The 13,966-nt window shown below is 45.2% G+C and overlaps 1 protein-coding gene across 1 annotated transcript; it reads left to right on the top strand.

Moving 5' to 3' along the window:
- Positions 1-221: 221 nt before the first annotated feature.
- DBX1 (developing brain homeobox 1) lies at positions 222-4,497 on the top strand. The gene is made up of 4 exons (XM_033121923.1): positions 222-738; positions 1,395-1,496; positions 3,419-3,621; positions 4,088-4,497. Exons 1-4 carry the CDS (start codon positions 372-374, stop codon positions 4,442-4,444), a joined length of 1,029 nt encoding a protein of 342 aa, XP_032977814.1. The 5' UTR covers positions 222-371; the 3' UTR covers positions 4,445-4,497.
- Positions 4,498-13,966: the final 9,469 nt, after the last annotated feature.

Consider the following 13,966-nt stretch of genomic DNA (forward strand, 5'->3'; position numbering starts at 1 on the left):
CGCCAGCTTTTGTTGCCAGCCCATTGTGCGGGCAATGCTTATGAAGACTAATCCAATCATAAATTGCACCTCTGCGCCAATCAGAGCGCCCAGAGCCTCTAGCGAATGAAGCTCGAGTGGAGAACTTTGTTGAACTTCATTGTCAGAGCTGTCACTTTTCAAAGCGCCTTAACGGACGGGCCACTATAAAACCATCACCTCGACGGAAGGACCACGGAGGACTCGTAGGCGCCCAAGTGGGATCGGTCTTTACTTGGAGACGTTTGCTAAGCCCAAGAGAGAGGGCACCGCGGGGGCGGGAGGGGCGGGAAACCAGGCATTTACCCTCCGGCCACTGGAAGAAGGGTTATTCCGCCCGCCCCACGCCTAACATGATGTTCCCCGGCCTCCTCGCACCCCCAGCGGGGTACCCCAGCCTCCTGCGCCCTACGCCCACCTTAACGCTGCCCCAGTCCCTTCAGTCGGCATTTTCCGGCCACTCGAGCTTCCTGGTAGAGGATCTGATCCGCATCAGCCGACCCCCCGCCTACCTGCCCCGCAGCTTGCCCACCGCCAGCATGTCGCCCCCTAGGCAGGGGGCCCCCGCGGCTCTCACGGACACCGGGGCCTCGGACTTGGGCTCCCCTGGTCCGGGCAGCCGGCGGGGCGGATCACCGCAGACCGCCGTCTCCCCTGCTAGCGAGCCCACCTTTCTGAAGTTTGGGGTGAACGCCATCCTCTCCTCGGCACCCAGAACCGGTAAGTGAGCGCAAAAACGCTGAGGGCAGGTCCAGGTGCGGAGTCCTTTTCGCCCCAGTTTCCTGTATACGGAGGGTACCCACTTACACAGAGGCGCGCAGACACATACACACGATCCCCGAGGCCTCACGTCGCTCAATGGGAGACTTAGGGTCCCGCGGATTCCCGGGAAGAAAACCTCCAGGTTTGCTCCACCCTCCGAATGAACTTTAGCAGTTCAGTCTGAGAAAGCGCCAAGTTCCCTTGTGCAGCTAAACTGAGCGCACGCTCCTGGGCATCTGCGTTTCTGCCCTCGAGCTTCTGGGAGCCGGTTTTATTTTTTTAACCAAAGACAATGTATTTATTGGCTTAACTAGTATTATGGATTTACGAGTCTTCTGTGCCCCAGTCCTACCTATCTCGTTAGTGTCCAGGATGAGACTGGGGACAGGGGGGCGACTCTGAGGACTATTTTGGGGGTGAAAGGAAGGATTTCCACAGATGAGACGTTACGAAAAGATTAGTTTCCCTCTGTCAATACATTGAGGAAGGTGCCTTTGAAACCAGCCAAAGGGTTAATCATACCCTGTATCACTGTGCACAACAATAATCAAGTACGTAACCAAATTCCCTTCTGCCTCCTTCTCGCTTTTCCTCGCTCCCTCACTCTTTCCCAGAAGCATCCCCCGCCTTGTTGCAGAGCGTCCCTCCCAAGACCTTCGCCTTTCCCTATTTTGAAGGCTCCTTCCAGCCTCTCATCAGATCTTCGTATTTCCCAGGTAGGTCTCGTCCTCCTCCCTTTCGCGAGGCTGGGCGGCGCCCCAGCCCCAGCCCGTCGCTCCCTTCCCCGAAGCCATATTTCTCCGTCCACCCCCGGGGTTACGCTCTGGTTCAGAGGTTGCGAGGCGTACAACATTCACGAATCCGTCGCGCCAATTTGATGCCCTATTTAGCACAAGCAGTGACTGCTTGACACTTTGCACCAATTCCCTGCTCTACAAATTAGCAGGAATTGTCATGGTCCCAATTTGAGGCGGTTCCCTTCCCGGCGAGGAGCTGTTGGCGTCCCTTCACGCCGCCGTTTTCCCACAGAGTTAGTGCACTTGGCCACGATTCGCCACAAAGGTTTCAGCACCATGACCAATTGGTCAGCTCCTCCGGGCAGCCACACACAGACCAGCCCTCGCCCCTCCACGCCGCCCAGAGACACCTACCAGCCGGGGCTAATTTCTCTTTAAGACTCATTCAGGGCTTCGGGCTTTTCACAAGACCACATGGGGTGCCCTCTTGTGTGGGATGCCTGGGGTCGCCAAAGGGGAGGGAAACTAGATCCTCCCACACCCCCAACCTTCTTTTCCCAACCGTATTTCCCAACCTCTTCTCAGAGCCACCCCCGACCACCGTATTTTTTTTAAGGACCACTGAGCTGACAAAATAAGAAGTATGAGGGAAGCCCATAATTGGTTCCCAGTCTAAAGCAAAAAACACCTGAAACAGGTTCCAGGAGGTTTACATCCCGGAGTCCCAGTGGTGACTCAAACTACGGCTCAAACGCAAAAACTCTGCAACTGATCGAGACTCAGAAGGAGAGAGAGGAGCCCCGAGGAAGGGGAGAGAGACGGGGCTGGTGGGGGATGGGTAAAACCACCACAGCTCTCCCAAATATCAGCGAAAGAAACGCGCAATTGATTTTTAAAAGGGGGAGAGAGAATTCACCAACCCCCCCCCCCCCATGCACCATTCCTGCTGCTGCCGATAATGGAATTTGCTCCCTTTCTCTCTCATCTCAATGCTCTAACAAAAACAACCCGAGCTTTATAAATAGCTTTTCATGTCCATTTAATGAAAATGATTCGGGGAAGAGAAGCCCCTGCCATCAGTATTCTCCCAGTGGTCTTGGCCTGCAGTTGTGTTTAGTTTGAAAGTGTAAATCTCTTTTGTCCCAGTAATATATGGCTTTCGCTGCTTGTCCTTAGTCTTTTTCTGTTAGTTCATTACTACACAATTACCATTCACGCTTCATTAGAGTCTCTGTTTCTTTGGGGTTTTTTTTCCCTCCCTTAAAGCGAAACTCTCCTCCTTTTTATCATGCCAATACCCATTGGGAAGCGGTCAATGTGCTAATTAGCTGCCACTTTTCATGTATTCGGCCTATTTCTTTACGTTTTGTGGGGGAGGGGAGGAAAGATTAATATAAAAAAGATGAATACTGATTGGATTTTTCAAAAAAAAATCCAAAGAGGATTTTCTCCTCTCTATCAAATCAGCAAAGCACCTCATTTTCATCTAAAGAACGCAAAAGCCACCAAAGTGATAAAAGCTTAAGAAGGAAACCCAGGGGCCTCAGCTAGATATTTTATTTTTGTAATTTATTTTTTCCGTTGCTATTTTAGCTGATGTACACAGGTTTGTTTCCCTGAGATCGCTGAATGGAAAACGAAAACAGGCTATTGTGGGAGCTGTTTTCTGTGTTTCCGTGGTTTTATCTAATCCGGGTTTGCACGGTTGAAAGGGAAAGTTATTTAGGCGGAAAGCGCCTTTCACTCCCTCAGGTTTGTAGGTTCCTGGCCTATTCTCCAAGGGGGAAAAAAAGGAGAGCTTTAAAGAGATGAAGGGATCAGAGAGAAAAACCGAGGGAGGTGACGCGGGGAGCCGGACACTCCCGCCCCACGCTCAACCTCCCGTCTCCACCCCTCCGCAGCGTCCTCCAGCGTTGTGCCCATTCCGGGGACCTTCTCCTGGCCGCTCGCCGCGCGCGGCAAGCCTCGCCGGGGCATGCTGCGTCGAGCCGTGTTCTCCGACGTGCAGCGCAAGGCGCTGGAGAAGATGTTCCAGAAGCAAAAGTACATCAGCAAGCCGGACCGCAAGAAGCTGGCGGCTAAATTGGGCTTGAAAGACTCACAAGTGAGGGCAGTCTCCCCACAGCCACTTTCCCTACGCTTCCCCTCTCCCCCACGCATCGTACAATTGGGAGGGTTCTCTGAAACCGCTTAGGTCCCATAGTACAGATGGGGAAAATAAAGTCTAGGGAGGCAATGCGTGCACGAGCCAGCTTCCTCGAGGCTGCTCAGCACAGCGCACTTCTCTCCGCACCCCGTCTTTCCTGAGCTCAGCGACGCTATTCTCGCCCCTGTGGGCCAGGCACCAGAGGATGGGGCAAGAGATGCAGGAGGGAGGTGGGGTTGAGAGTAGGGGAGGTGCTGAGACTCCTCTGAGCTCACATCAGGGGTGGGGAGCGGGCAAGGTGGCGAAGGACAGAACCTCCTTCCCACCCCCGACAATCCCCGGCGTCCCTGCCCCACACCCTCTTTGGGAAGGGTCTGTACTAACCTCTGCTTCTCCCCTGCTCTCTCTGCCCCGCGCGCACCAGGTGAAAATCTGGTTCCAGAACCGACGCATGAAGTGGCGGAACTCCAAGGAGCGCGAGCTCCTGTCTAGCGGGGGCTGCCGGGAGCAGACCCTTCCCACCAAACTCAATCCGCACCCGGACCTCAGCGACGTGGGCCAGAAGGGCCAGGGGGACGACGAGGAGGAAAACGAGGGCCCTGGCAGCCCCCGCCACCGCCTGGCTTATCGCACATCCCCCAGCCCTCCGTACCCGCGGGACCCGCGGCTCGAAAGGCCGCTGCCCTCCTCACCCGCGCACTCCAGCAGCCCCGGCAAACCTTCGGACTTCTCCGACTCGGAGGAGGATGAGGAGGGCGAGGAGGAGATCACGGTGTCTTAGAAGCCTCCGGTGCCCTGGGGACTGTTTCGAAGTGCTTTGAAATTGAAGAGGTGATATTCAGTCTGCATGTTCACTTAGTCTCCATCGCCCTGACGCTGCTGCTCCTTGTGATCGAACCGTCGTCACCTCGTCAAAGGCGCCTCGGCCCCTTCCATTTTCAAAGTGACATTTCTTTCCTCCACACCACCTGCCAACAGCCCTTTCCACATGTTAAATTTAGGTTTTGGTTCCAGCGTTAACTTTTCCACAAGGACTCCTGTCCCTCTCATTTGCAAGCTATTTTAAACACCGTGGGGCGTTGGTTCCCACAGGCTGGGTTTAGCTGTGAGCCAGAAGCTGCTGGTCCTTAGCGAAAAGATCTGTAAGTTAGGAAACCCTGTATCAAGGAGGAAACCGAGTCAGGGGCCACAACATCGAGTGTACAACTAGCTCCAAGACCCCTGGCTTCCTAGATCCCTCCACCTGCCCTTCTTAGGGAGCCAGGGCCTCCGACCCAACCCCAGATTCTCCTAACCCAGTCTTCCCATAGCAGTGCCCTTAGAAAGCTCAAGAATTTCACAAAGGAAAGAATATCTATCTTCTGGTCTAAGGCACAACATAAATACTGGGTGTTTTCTGTCATATTCTCAATGCTCTCTGAGCAAAGAAATGAGTTCTCTAAATGGGAGGAAGAGTCAGTCTCTATTTCTGTATGTGTGTGTTAAAGCTTTTTCTTTATAATTTCTGCAACCATAGTATATGCACCAAGCACTATACCTTGTGCCCCTTTACTATTTCTGGGAAGGTTTTGCTGACCTGCAAAGCTCCTGAGCACTGGGCATGATGTGAACAGAGAGAGACCCACGAGCCTCTTTGATTTTTTTTTTTTTTTACTGAACCTTGCTGTCTTTGCACAGCTTTTATGAACTGTACACTATTTTGTACACATGAGTTGTATGGATATTTTATACCAAGGTTATTGTGAATGACTATAAAGGATGGACTAGATTTCCTTTCCTTTTTTTTTTTTTGCAATGGTTTTTAAACTTAAAAAAAAAAGGTAGCTGTTTAATTGCATAACTTATAAAGAAATACTTATTTTGTATTTTTGCCATGTACAGATTTTTATATATGTATATATGTATCAAATGAACAAATGCCAAATAAAAAGTAGAATGGATACAAGAGTCAAGTGGTATCATTAATTCACAGACTGTTAGAGCTAAAAGGAATGGAACTTCTAGTCCAGGTGCTGCAGGAATTTACAGGAGGTATACTGGCTGATATTCAAGACAGGAAGGCAGCCAGCTAGTTAGTGGCCAAGCTGGAACTAGAACCCATCTCTGATGCTCAGGCCGGGGCCTACTCTTCTTCCCTGCACCATAAAACCATCATATTTGCTAGTTACAAATAAAGTGTCTCCAGTAAGGTGGTACCAATCATTTGGGTACTCAACCAGTGGAGTCTGCAATAATCCTTCTCCTTTTCTCTGCGGGCTGAAATGGTGTGTGAGAGAAATCAATGAATGTCAGTATAAGTGGTTCAAGTTTGCTCTGGTTTTCCTTCTACTCCTTGAAGGCGTAGTTCCTAGTTTCCAGGAAAGCTCAGAGTTGGCCTTAACTTTTGTGTAGGAACTAATTTTATTAGGAATGTCATCTCTAGGCATGACTTGGGACCCCAGTGAAACTGAAGTTCTTTAAAGACTAGTTTTCAACAGAAATGATGTACTTCACCAGCAACCTAGGAAGTAAAGAACCTCACCTTAGAACCCTGGCAAGGGCTTTTGTGTCCTTTGAGAGATTAGTCTGTCACACCAGCCACACAGATCCACTTTCTTTAGTATCCTAACCAACACTCCAGTAGTCGGCTGGGGGTGGCGTGGGGGAGAGAAGTTATTAAGCCTAAATTTGAGTAGCTTGCATTATATTTGAAATTTGAATATATTCTTTCCACAATTAACTCTCTTTTCAAAAGACACAAGCCCCCTCCATGCTAAGGTTCTGCTGTCCTACCCTGCCGGGCCTGTTCCTGATATTGGTGAGCACTGTTTTCACTATCGTTTATACACGACTGTGGGAATTTGTTGTCATCTAAATTCAAAAAGCCTCCCACATTTCCCCCTCCACACATAGTCTGACAGGGCCTAACACACGGAAGCGCCTAGCAGATAGCATCCTGCACATGGAAGGCATACAGCCTTTCAACAGGAAACTCTCTCTGTTTTGAGTGATTCAGATGATTTCTCCTTCCCTCTGCTGCTGCCAGGACATCCAGAGATGGGATCCCGACCAGAAGTGGCGCACCTGTCTCTCCGTGCCAGCTGAAGCCTGCAGTCCTTAGTTCTAGTCAGAAACCAGTTTCCGGCTGGGGGATGGATTGGTGTCTACGTCTGGACTCAAGGACTCTGCAGGCACAGCCATGCCCACTGCGGCATTATTCACAACAGCCGGGAAGTAGTCTCATGCACGTCGTTCACATTATTCACAGTAGTTTCCACAATCCAAGTGTCCACTGAAGGGTGAAGGATAAAGACAATGTGGTGTATGCACACAATGGAATGTTATTCGGCCTTAAAAAGGAAAGCCATCTTGTCACGTGCTCAACATGTGTGAATCGTGAAGACATTATGCTAAGTGAAGTAAGCCAGACAAATACTAGATGATCCCACTTGGATGAGGTATCTACCACAGTCCACGTCATAGAAACAAAAAGTAGAATTGGTTGCCAAGGGCTGGGTGAGTGGAAAATGAGGAGTTGTTCAATGCGTAGAGCTTCTCTTTTACAAGATGAATAAGTTCTGGGGATCCGTTGGACAACTATATGGATATCGTTAACACTACTGAACGGGAAATTAAAAATGGTTAAGATGGTAAATTTTTCCATTATGAGTTTTTTTAACCTCAATTTCATAAAAACAATTTTTTAAAGTAAATTGGAAAAATAGCTCACATTTAGAAGAGTTAAAAATCCAAAACAATTGTCAAAATTATGGCATGCAAGTGAAAAACTTTGAGGTAGCAATATTTTTGTAATCATATTATCAGAAGACAAGGTAGATTTCAAAGCAAGAAACATTATAGGATGCAAAGTTTTTTTCTATATTATTAGGTTCATGCAAAAGTAATTGCAGCTTTTGCATTTATTTTTAACCTTTTGAACCTCAATTACTTTTGTACCAACCTAAAAGTGAAAACCCAGAAAAGGGAAAAAAACATACGCTGGACATTTTTTTAAAAGTGTATGCTACTGCTCTATGTTTATCTCTTGAGAACTATAAATGTCGAACTTGGGCTCATTTTAGTGTCTCTTTCAGCTGAGCATCACAAGGGTGAGGACAGGTCTGTTTTGCATACTCTTTCCCTAGTGTCATTCACAGTCCCTAATACATATTACATGTTTAATATGTGTTCAGTGAATAAATAATTACAAGGACCATCAGAGACACTCTAGAATCTAAACCATAGGTATGAAAGTTATAAATCTTTCAAATAAGCTGAAGGATTACTTAGGCTGTTGGGGGCTGGGAGGGAAGGAAAGAAAGTAAGGGAAGAAGAAAGAAAGGGAATGGGAAAGGAACACTCAAAGATCTCTCTCCTCAGCTCTACACCCAGATAGTCCACAATCTTTGGATGCCTGCCCTCAGGGGTCCCAAGAACTTGTTAAATTCCACATGCCCAGGACAAAGTACCACATGCCCAGGACCAAGTCTTCTAGTTGCCACACCCCATTTGAACAAAGCAAAAAACCAAAAGCAAACACACACACACACACACACACACACATCCTCAAAACCCCCAAAACTTGCCCCTAACTCTATGAGTGCCTTCATTTCTCTTGCTCAAAAATTGTGGACCTAAGTGCCATTTCTGACCTCTCCCTTTCTTTTCTACTCCGTACAAGAAATCAACCACTAAGGACTGTCACTGTATGTAAGTCCTTAATATATTTTCTGCTCTTCTTTCCATCCTCACTGTCACTATCTAAACAGAAAGCTATTATTATTTTTCTTTAGAGGAACATACTATGTGCTAGATGTGATGACTAGCATTTTATATACATTATTTCCTTTTTAAAAAAATTTTCCTTATTTTTTAATCCCATTTTACAGATTAGGAAACATCTCAGAGATGTTTCTTGTGATGCCCTTTCCCCAGAACTGAGAGCATCTAAGAAGGCTTTGTGGAGAAATTTGCCCAAAGCCTTGAAGGATGGTATGATTTTTTATTCGGTAGGAAGAAGAAACCACGTACTAGATTCTTTCAAGAAAGACATACAAGAAAGAGCAGAGGGAAAGATGTTTCTGGAATGTGTTTGTAAACAGTGATGTTATAAAGAAACGTTTTTACTCAGAGGCAGTAAGTTAAAACAAGCAGCCACTAAGCAAAACATTTCCAAAATGTCTCCCTTTCTTTAAACATAAAAGAATAACAAGAATGACTACTGAGTCCTAATATGCTGGGCATAATGCTAAATCTTCCATTTATTTTGCATCTAACCTTTACAACAACCCTACATGAAAGGCCCAATATCCTCATGTGACAGAATGGGAAACTGAGGCTGAGTAACTTTCCCCCAATTATCCAGATAGCAGAGATTCCAGCACATTCTCTTTCCACTAAGGGCAGAGGCACCATAAAATCCAAATCTCTACCCCTCCTCCTGCCCCACTACCAATTTCAGACTCAACGAGGGGCCCCTTTTGTAAATATTTACTCTTTCCTTTAAAATGTATTTTTAGCTGGAGTCACACCATCTGAATTTGGAAAGACAGTATTAACTAATTATAGAAATGGTTTTCCTGGCAAAGACTTACATAAGTCTGCAACATTACACACTCAAAAAAAAAAAAAAGTGTTTCCTTGATTTTAAGTTGATGGTTTTACTTAAAAAAAAAAAAATGATATTTTTGATGCTGTTTCATTTAATTCTAATTAAATGGAATGGAATCTCAGATGAGATCCTGGAGCCTAAAAAGTTCATCAGGTGAAAACAAAGGCAATCATAACAAAGCATTGACTTCACTTAATAATAATGTATCGACACTACTGGTTTCTTGATTATGACAAATGTACCATGTGAGGTAAGTTTTAACATTAAGGAAAGTACGCGCTGAGCATATAAGAACTCCGTCCTATCTTCATAGCTTTTCTGTAAATCCAAAATTATCCCAAAATGTTCATTTAAAAGAAAACCAAATCTGTATAGTTAGTTGTATGTGTTGCTAGGGAGAAAAACACAACCATGTTTTGTATAGTGTAAATGGCAAAAATACCATTAGAGTCAGGTGCTTATTAGGAGGAAAAATGAAGTTTCAATTCAATTTTTGGTAATCCAAAGCAACAAAGTGTGTACCCCACCCCTGCCCAAGCCCCCTAAGGCTGATGATTCTATTATTCACCCTACTCATCCTTATTCTACCTGTCCTCCACCATCAGGGTAATGCCTCTGGAATTCTTTCTGGCACAAACATCTTTTTTAGGACCATGTTTAGGTTGTGATTAAAAGAGGATTATTTACACCAAATAGGCATCCCAGTGGGACAGGACAGGCCACCCCCTACACTTCCCTAAACTTTTTGGTAAATACCACACCCTAGCAATCACTAACAAACTAAGAAAAGCAGACCAAGGGGCGAGGAGAGAGCTGAGTTTTTATTGTTCTCAGCAAAAAGCTTCATTTCAACTAGGAGCTGCCCCTAAACTCCTCATTCTCGAGTCAAAAGGACTCATTTCCTGAGGTTGATGACGAAAAGAGTGCTAAGGTCTGTAGTCCGAGAAAATTCTCCCGTTAAAGCTGTAGTTATGGGGGGCAGTCACCAGGAATGAACAGTTATTAATTATTGACAAGGGCTTGGACACACTAGTTTACAGAGGCCTATGTTAGAGTCTAAACCATAGACTCTACACATATTTCAGGAACTACGTTCTCATACGAAGTGCTAAGCTTTCTTTGCCTCGATAGTAAATTAATCCTTCACATTCGTTCAGAGTTTAAATTTTTTGCATTACATCATCCCATTTGATTTTCACACCTCCATGGCATAATCAGGGCAGGCTTCATCTCCTCCATGTTCTACATAGGCTCAGAAAGGTGGATTGATTTCCCCAGGTGGCACAGCCGGTAAGCAGTGAAGATGGCATTTGAACCAGGTTTCTGTACTCTAAGTCACGGTTCTTTCATTTCACCAGTATTTACCGAGTGCCTTCTCTGCGTGTGAATCTCTGGTTGCTCCTGAGTATGGAGTGATACCTGAAATAAACAGGGTTCTTGGTCTCAGGGAGCTTATATTTCAGTGGGAGAGGAAGATAATAACCAGGGCGATGAACACATGCATATATAATTAGTCATTGGGATAAGGTCTTTAAGGGAAATAAATAGGATACAAAGCTAGCTCGAGAAAGCCTCTTTAAGGAGGTGATGTTTTATCAGGTAGAAGGAGCCCGTGGGACACATGTTGCTCCAGGTGGCTTATTGCAGCAAAGAGAATGAAGAGGTGGGAAATGCTGGAACGGAACTAAGAGCTACAATGTACTCAACGAGGATGGAGCGGTAGCCTGAACCAAAATGGAGCTGGACAAATGGGCAAAGAGTGGATCCCTCAGAGCGTTCTAGGCCATCAAGTGGCTAAAATTTCATTCTACGTGGGACAGGAAAGTACAAAGAGTTTTAAGCGTGGATTGACATGACTTGAGATCTTTTTTTCTTTTTCTAAATCATCTGACCACTAGATGAAGAATGGATTGAAGAATGAGCTGGTTCTATCTATAGGCAAGAATGAAAACAGAATGATCATTAGTTAGAAATGATGGTGGCTGGGACCAAAGGAGTAACAGTGAGGGTGAAGAGAGGTTGAGGGACCAAAAGGAAAATTAACAGGTTGTGGGAATTAATGAAATGTGGAAGGTGAGGGACATTGAGAAATGCATTGTTCAGTAAAAAAGCCAGGTACTGAGCCATATATGAATTCACTTATGAAAAAGAAAAGATATATTTGTTAATAAAGTTCCTAAAGGTATAGAGCCTGAGTTAGATCAATTTTGGGTGTTAAGTGAGAGAAAATCCAAATAACAAGTTTACAAAAATATGCACATTTCTCTCCTGTATACAAGTATGGGGTTGGAATGGTGGCTCCAAGATCATCATTCTCTCAACCTTTTTCTATTTTCCTCTGTCTTCCTTAATACACAGCTCCCACTTTGGGGTCTGTGATACTGTGACTTAAGAAATATATATTTGGGCTTCCCCTTGATTTCTGGCACCAAGCTCCTACAACCCTTGGAATTTCTTAAGTGATAAGCGTGATAAAAGTGTCTTGATGTTCATAACAAACACCTTTCAATCAACCCTGAGTTTATGTTGATGAAGTGACTTTTGGGGAGCATGTAAGGATGGGGGCTGGTTGCCAGAGGAACCAGTCATGTGATTAGAGGGTTGGAACTTCCAGTCCCACCCCGACCCCCAGGGAGAAGGGAGGGACTAGAGACTGAGTTCAACTACTAGTGGCCAATGATTTAATCAATCATGCCTATGTAATGAATCCTGCATAAAAACCCAAAAGGACAGGGTTCAGAAAGCGTCCAGGTTGGTGAACCTGTGGAGAGGAGAGTGGGGTGTCATGGACGCTCCGTGCTCCTTTCCTCATGGCTCGTCCCATGCATCTCTTCCATCTGGTTGTTTGAGGGTTACATCCTTTTATAATAAACCAGTACTCTAGTAAGTAAACTGGTTTCCTGAGTTCTGTGAGCCACTCTAGCAAATTAGTCAAACCCGGGGAGGGGTTCATGAGAATCTCTAATTCATAGCCAGTCTCAGTCAGAAGCACAGATGACAACCTGGACTTGTGATTGGCACCTGAAGTGGGGCGGGAGCCATCTTGTGGGACTGAGCCCGTAACCTGGGGGATCTGACACTATTTTCAGGTAGATAGGGTCAGAATTGAGTTGACTTGCAGGACACCCAGATAGTGTCAGAGAGTCGCTTAGTATGGAAAAAAAAAACCACCCACATATTGGAGGGTCTCAAGTGTTGCTCTGGTCTGGCTATCAAACAGCAGCAAAGAGCAAAGAGAAGGAAAAGGACATGTCGTTTCCTTTGAGGGAACGTCCCTGCGGTTGCACATAGCAGTTCTACTTCTCTACTGTGAGTGAGAACTCAGTCTCGGGACAACACAGAGCTGTAAGCATGGGAAATGTCACCTACCTTTTGGGCAGTTGATTACAGAAGATGAAGGGGAGAATGGACTGGGGGCAGGTCACATTCTCTGCCCCACCCTCCCAGCTGTCTAACTGCCTCAATGCGGAAGCAGGTGGTAGGCAGTGCTCAAAAGACATTGCATGTTTCCTCTTATGGTTATGCCTTGTTTCATTTGTCTCCTTTGGAAATGTACTCATGTATTATTTGTGTACATTTTTTTTAAGTCAGAGAAGGGTAGGCTAGGAAGGAGGAGGAGGAGGAGGAGCTTGTGCCAGAACTGGGTAGAGTAGATGGAAAGGAGCCCGCCCTAAGGGAAGGAGGAAAACCAGGAGAGGACGCAGTCACAGAGGCAAAGAGGAGAGATGTTTCAAGAAGCAGGGGGAGGCCAATTCTCCTGAAATTTCTAAAAAGGCAATAGAGGTGACAACGGTAATGACTTAAGTATATAGCAATCATCGGGGACCCTGAGGAGACCAGTTTTACTTGAGAAATGGGGGTGTAAGCCAAAGAGAAGTGAATTGAAGAACAAATGCTCCAGAAACAGAGCCAATGTACATGAAACCTTGTTGTTCAATAGAGAAGCCATTTCAGGTCAATGGAGAGGAAACATGCACGTCAATAAAGGATGTTGGGACAAATGGCTCCCCCAAATTATGTAGACTTTTGATCCTGAGATTACATTGTATTCAAAAATTCATTCCAAATGAATTGAAAACATGAAAAGCTAAAGGTGAAAAACCAAATTTTCAAATAATTAGAAAAATATATCTCGTTGTAGATGTCATAGAATTAGAAGAAGTTTAAGAACACAGACAGGATACACACCCAATTCTTGCTTTGAAAGTAGGAGGAAGGGAAATGGAGCTGTGTGGAGACAATACAGGGGACTTGAATTTTATTTTTTTGTTTTTAATCTAAAGGAAATATGACAGTGTTAACATAAATGCTAAGCAGTAACAACAAAGTTTATTATACTGTCCTTTGAATTTTAATTTATTTAAATGTTTTTCAGTGCCAAAAAATTTAATAGAAGTGGAATAAAAGTGTCAGGGACATCAATATTTAGTCTTTTGTGTTTTTTTAATGAAATAACATAGCACCAAATGGCATAGAAAATCTCAGTGTACATTCCATGACTGTTTTATGAAACATTTGTTTCAATTTCAAATGTGTTTGTGTGTGACTATCTGTGTGAAGGTGCATGTATGTGTGTGCTTATATACTATGAGCATGTGTGCACTTAGTTGCTTTATAAAATGTATTTCTTACTGTGGGTCATAGTTTTAAAAAAGTCTGAAAGTCACTGTAGACAACTATAGACAAGTTTCCCAATCAGGTTAGCGATAGAAG

The sequence above is a fragment of the Rhinolophus ferrumequinum genome, chromosome 11, assembly GCF_004115265.2.
Source record: "Rhinolophus ferrumequinum isolate MPI-CBG mRhiFer1 chromosome 11, mRhiFer1_v1.p, whole genome shotgun sequence".
NCBI classification, from domain to species: Eukaryota; Metazoa; Chordata; class Mammalia; order Chiroptera; family Rhinolophidae; genus Rhinolophus; species Rhinolophus ferrumequinum.

Coding starts and splice junctions, on each gene's coding strand:
- DBX1 (XM_033121923.1), top strand. CDS start 372: ATGATGTTCCCCGGCCTCCTCGCACCCCCAGCGGGGTACCCCAGCCTC. Junction 1,497..3,418: donor CAGATCTTCGTATTTCCCAG/GTAGGTCTCGTC, acceptor ACCCCTCCGCAG/CGTCCTCCAGCGTTGTGCCC. Junction 3,622..4,087: donor TGGGCTTGAAAGACTCACAA/GTGAGGGCAGTC, acceptor CGCGCGCACCAG/GTGAAAATCTGGTTCCAGAA.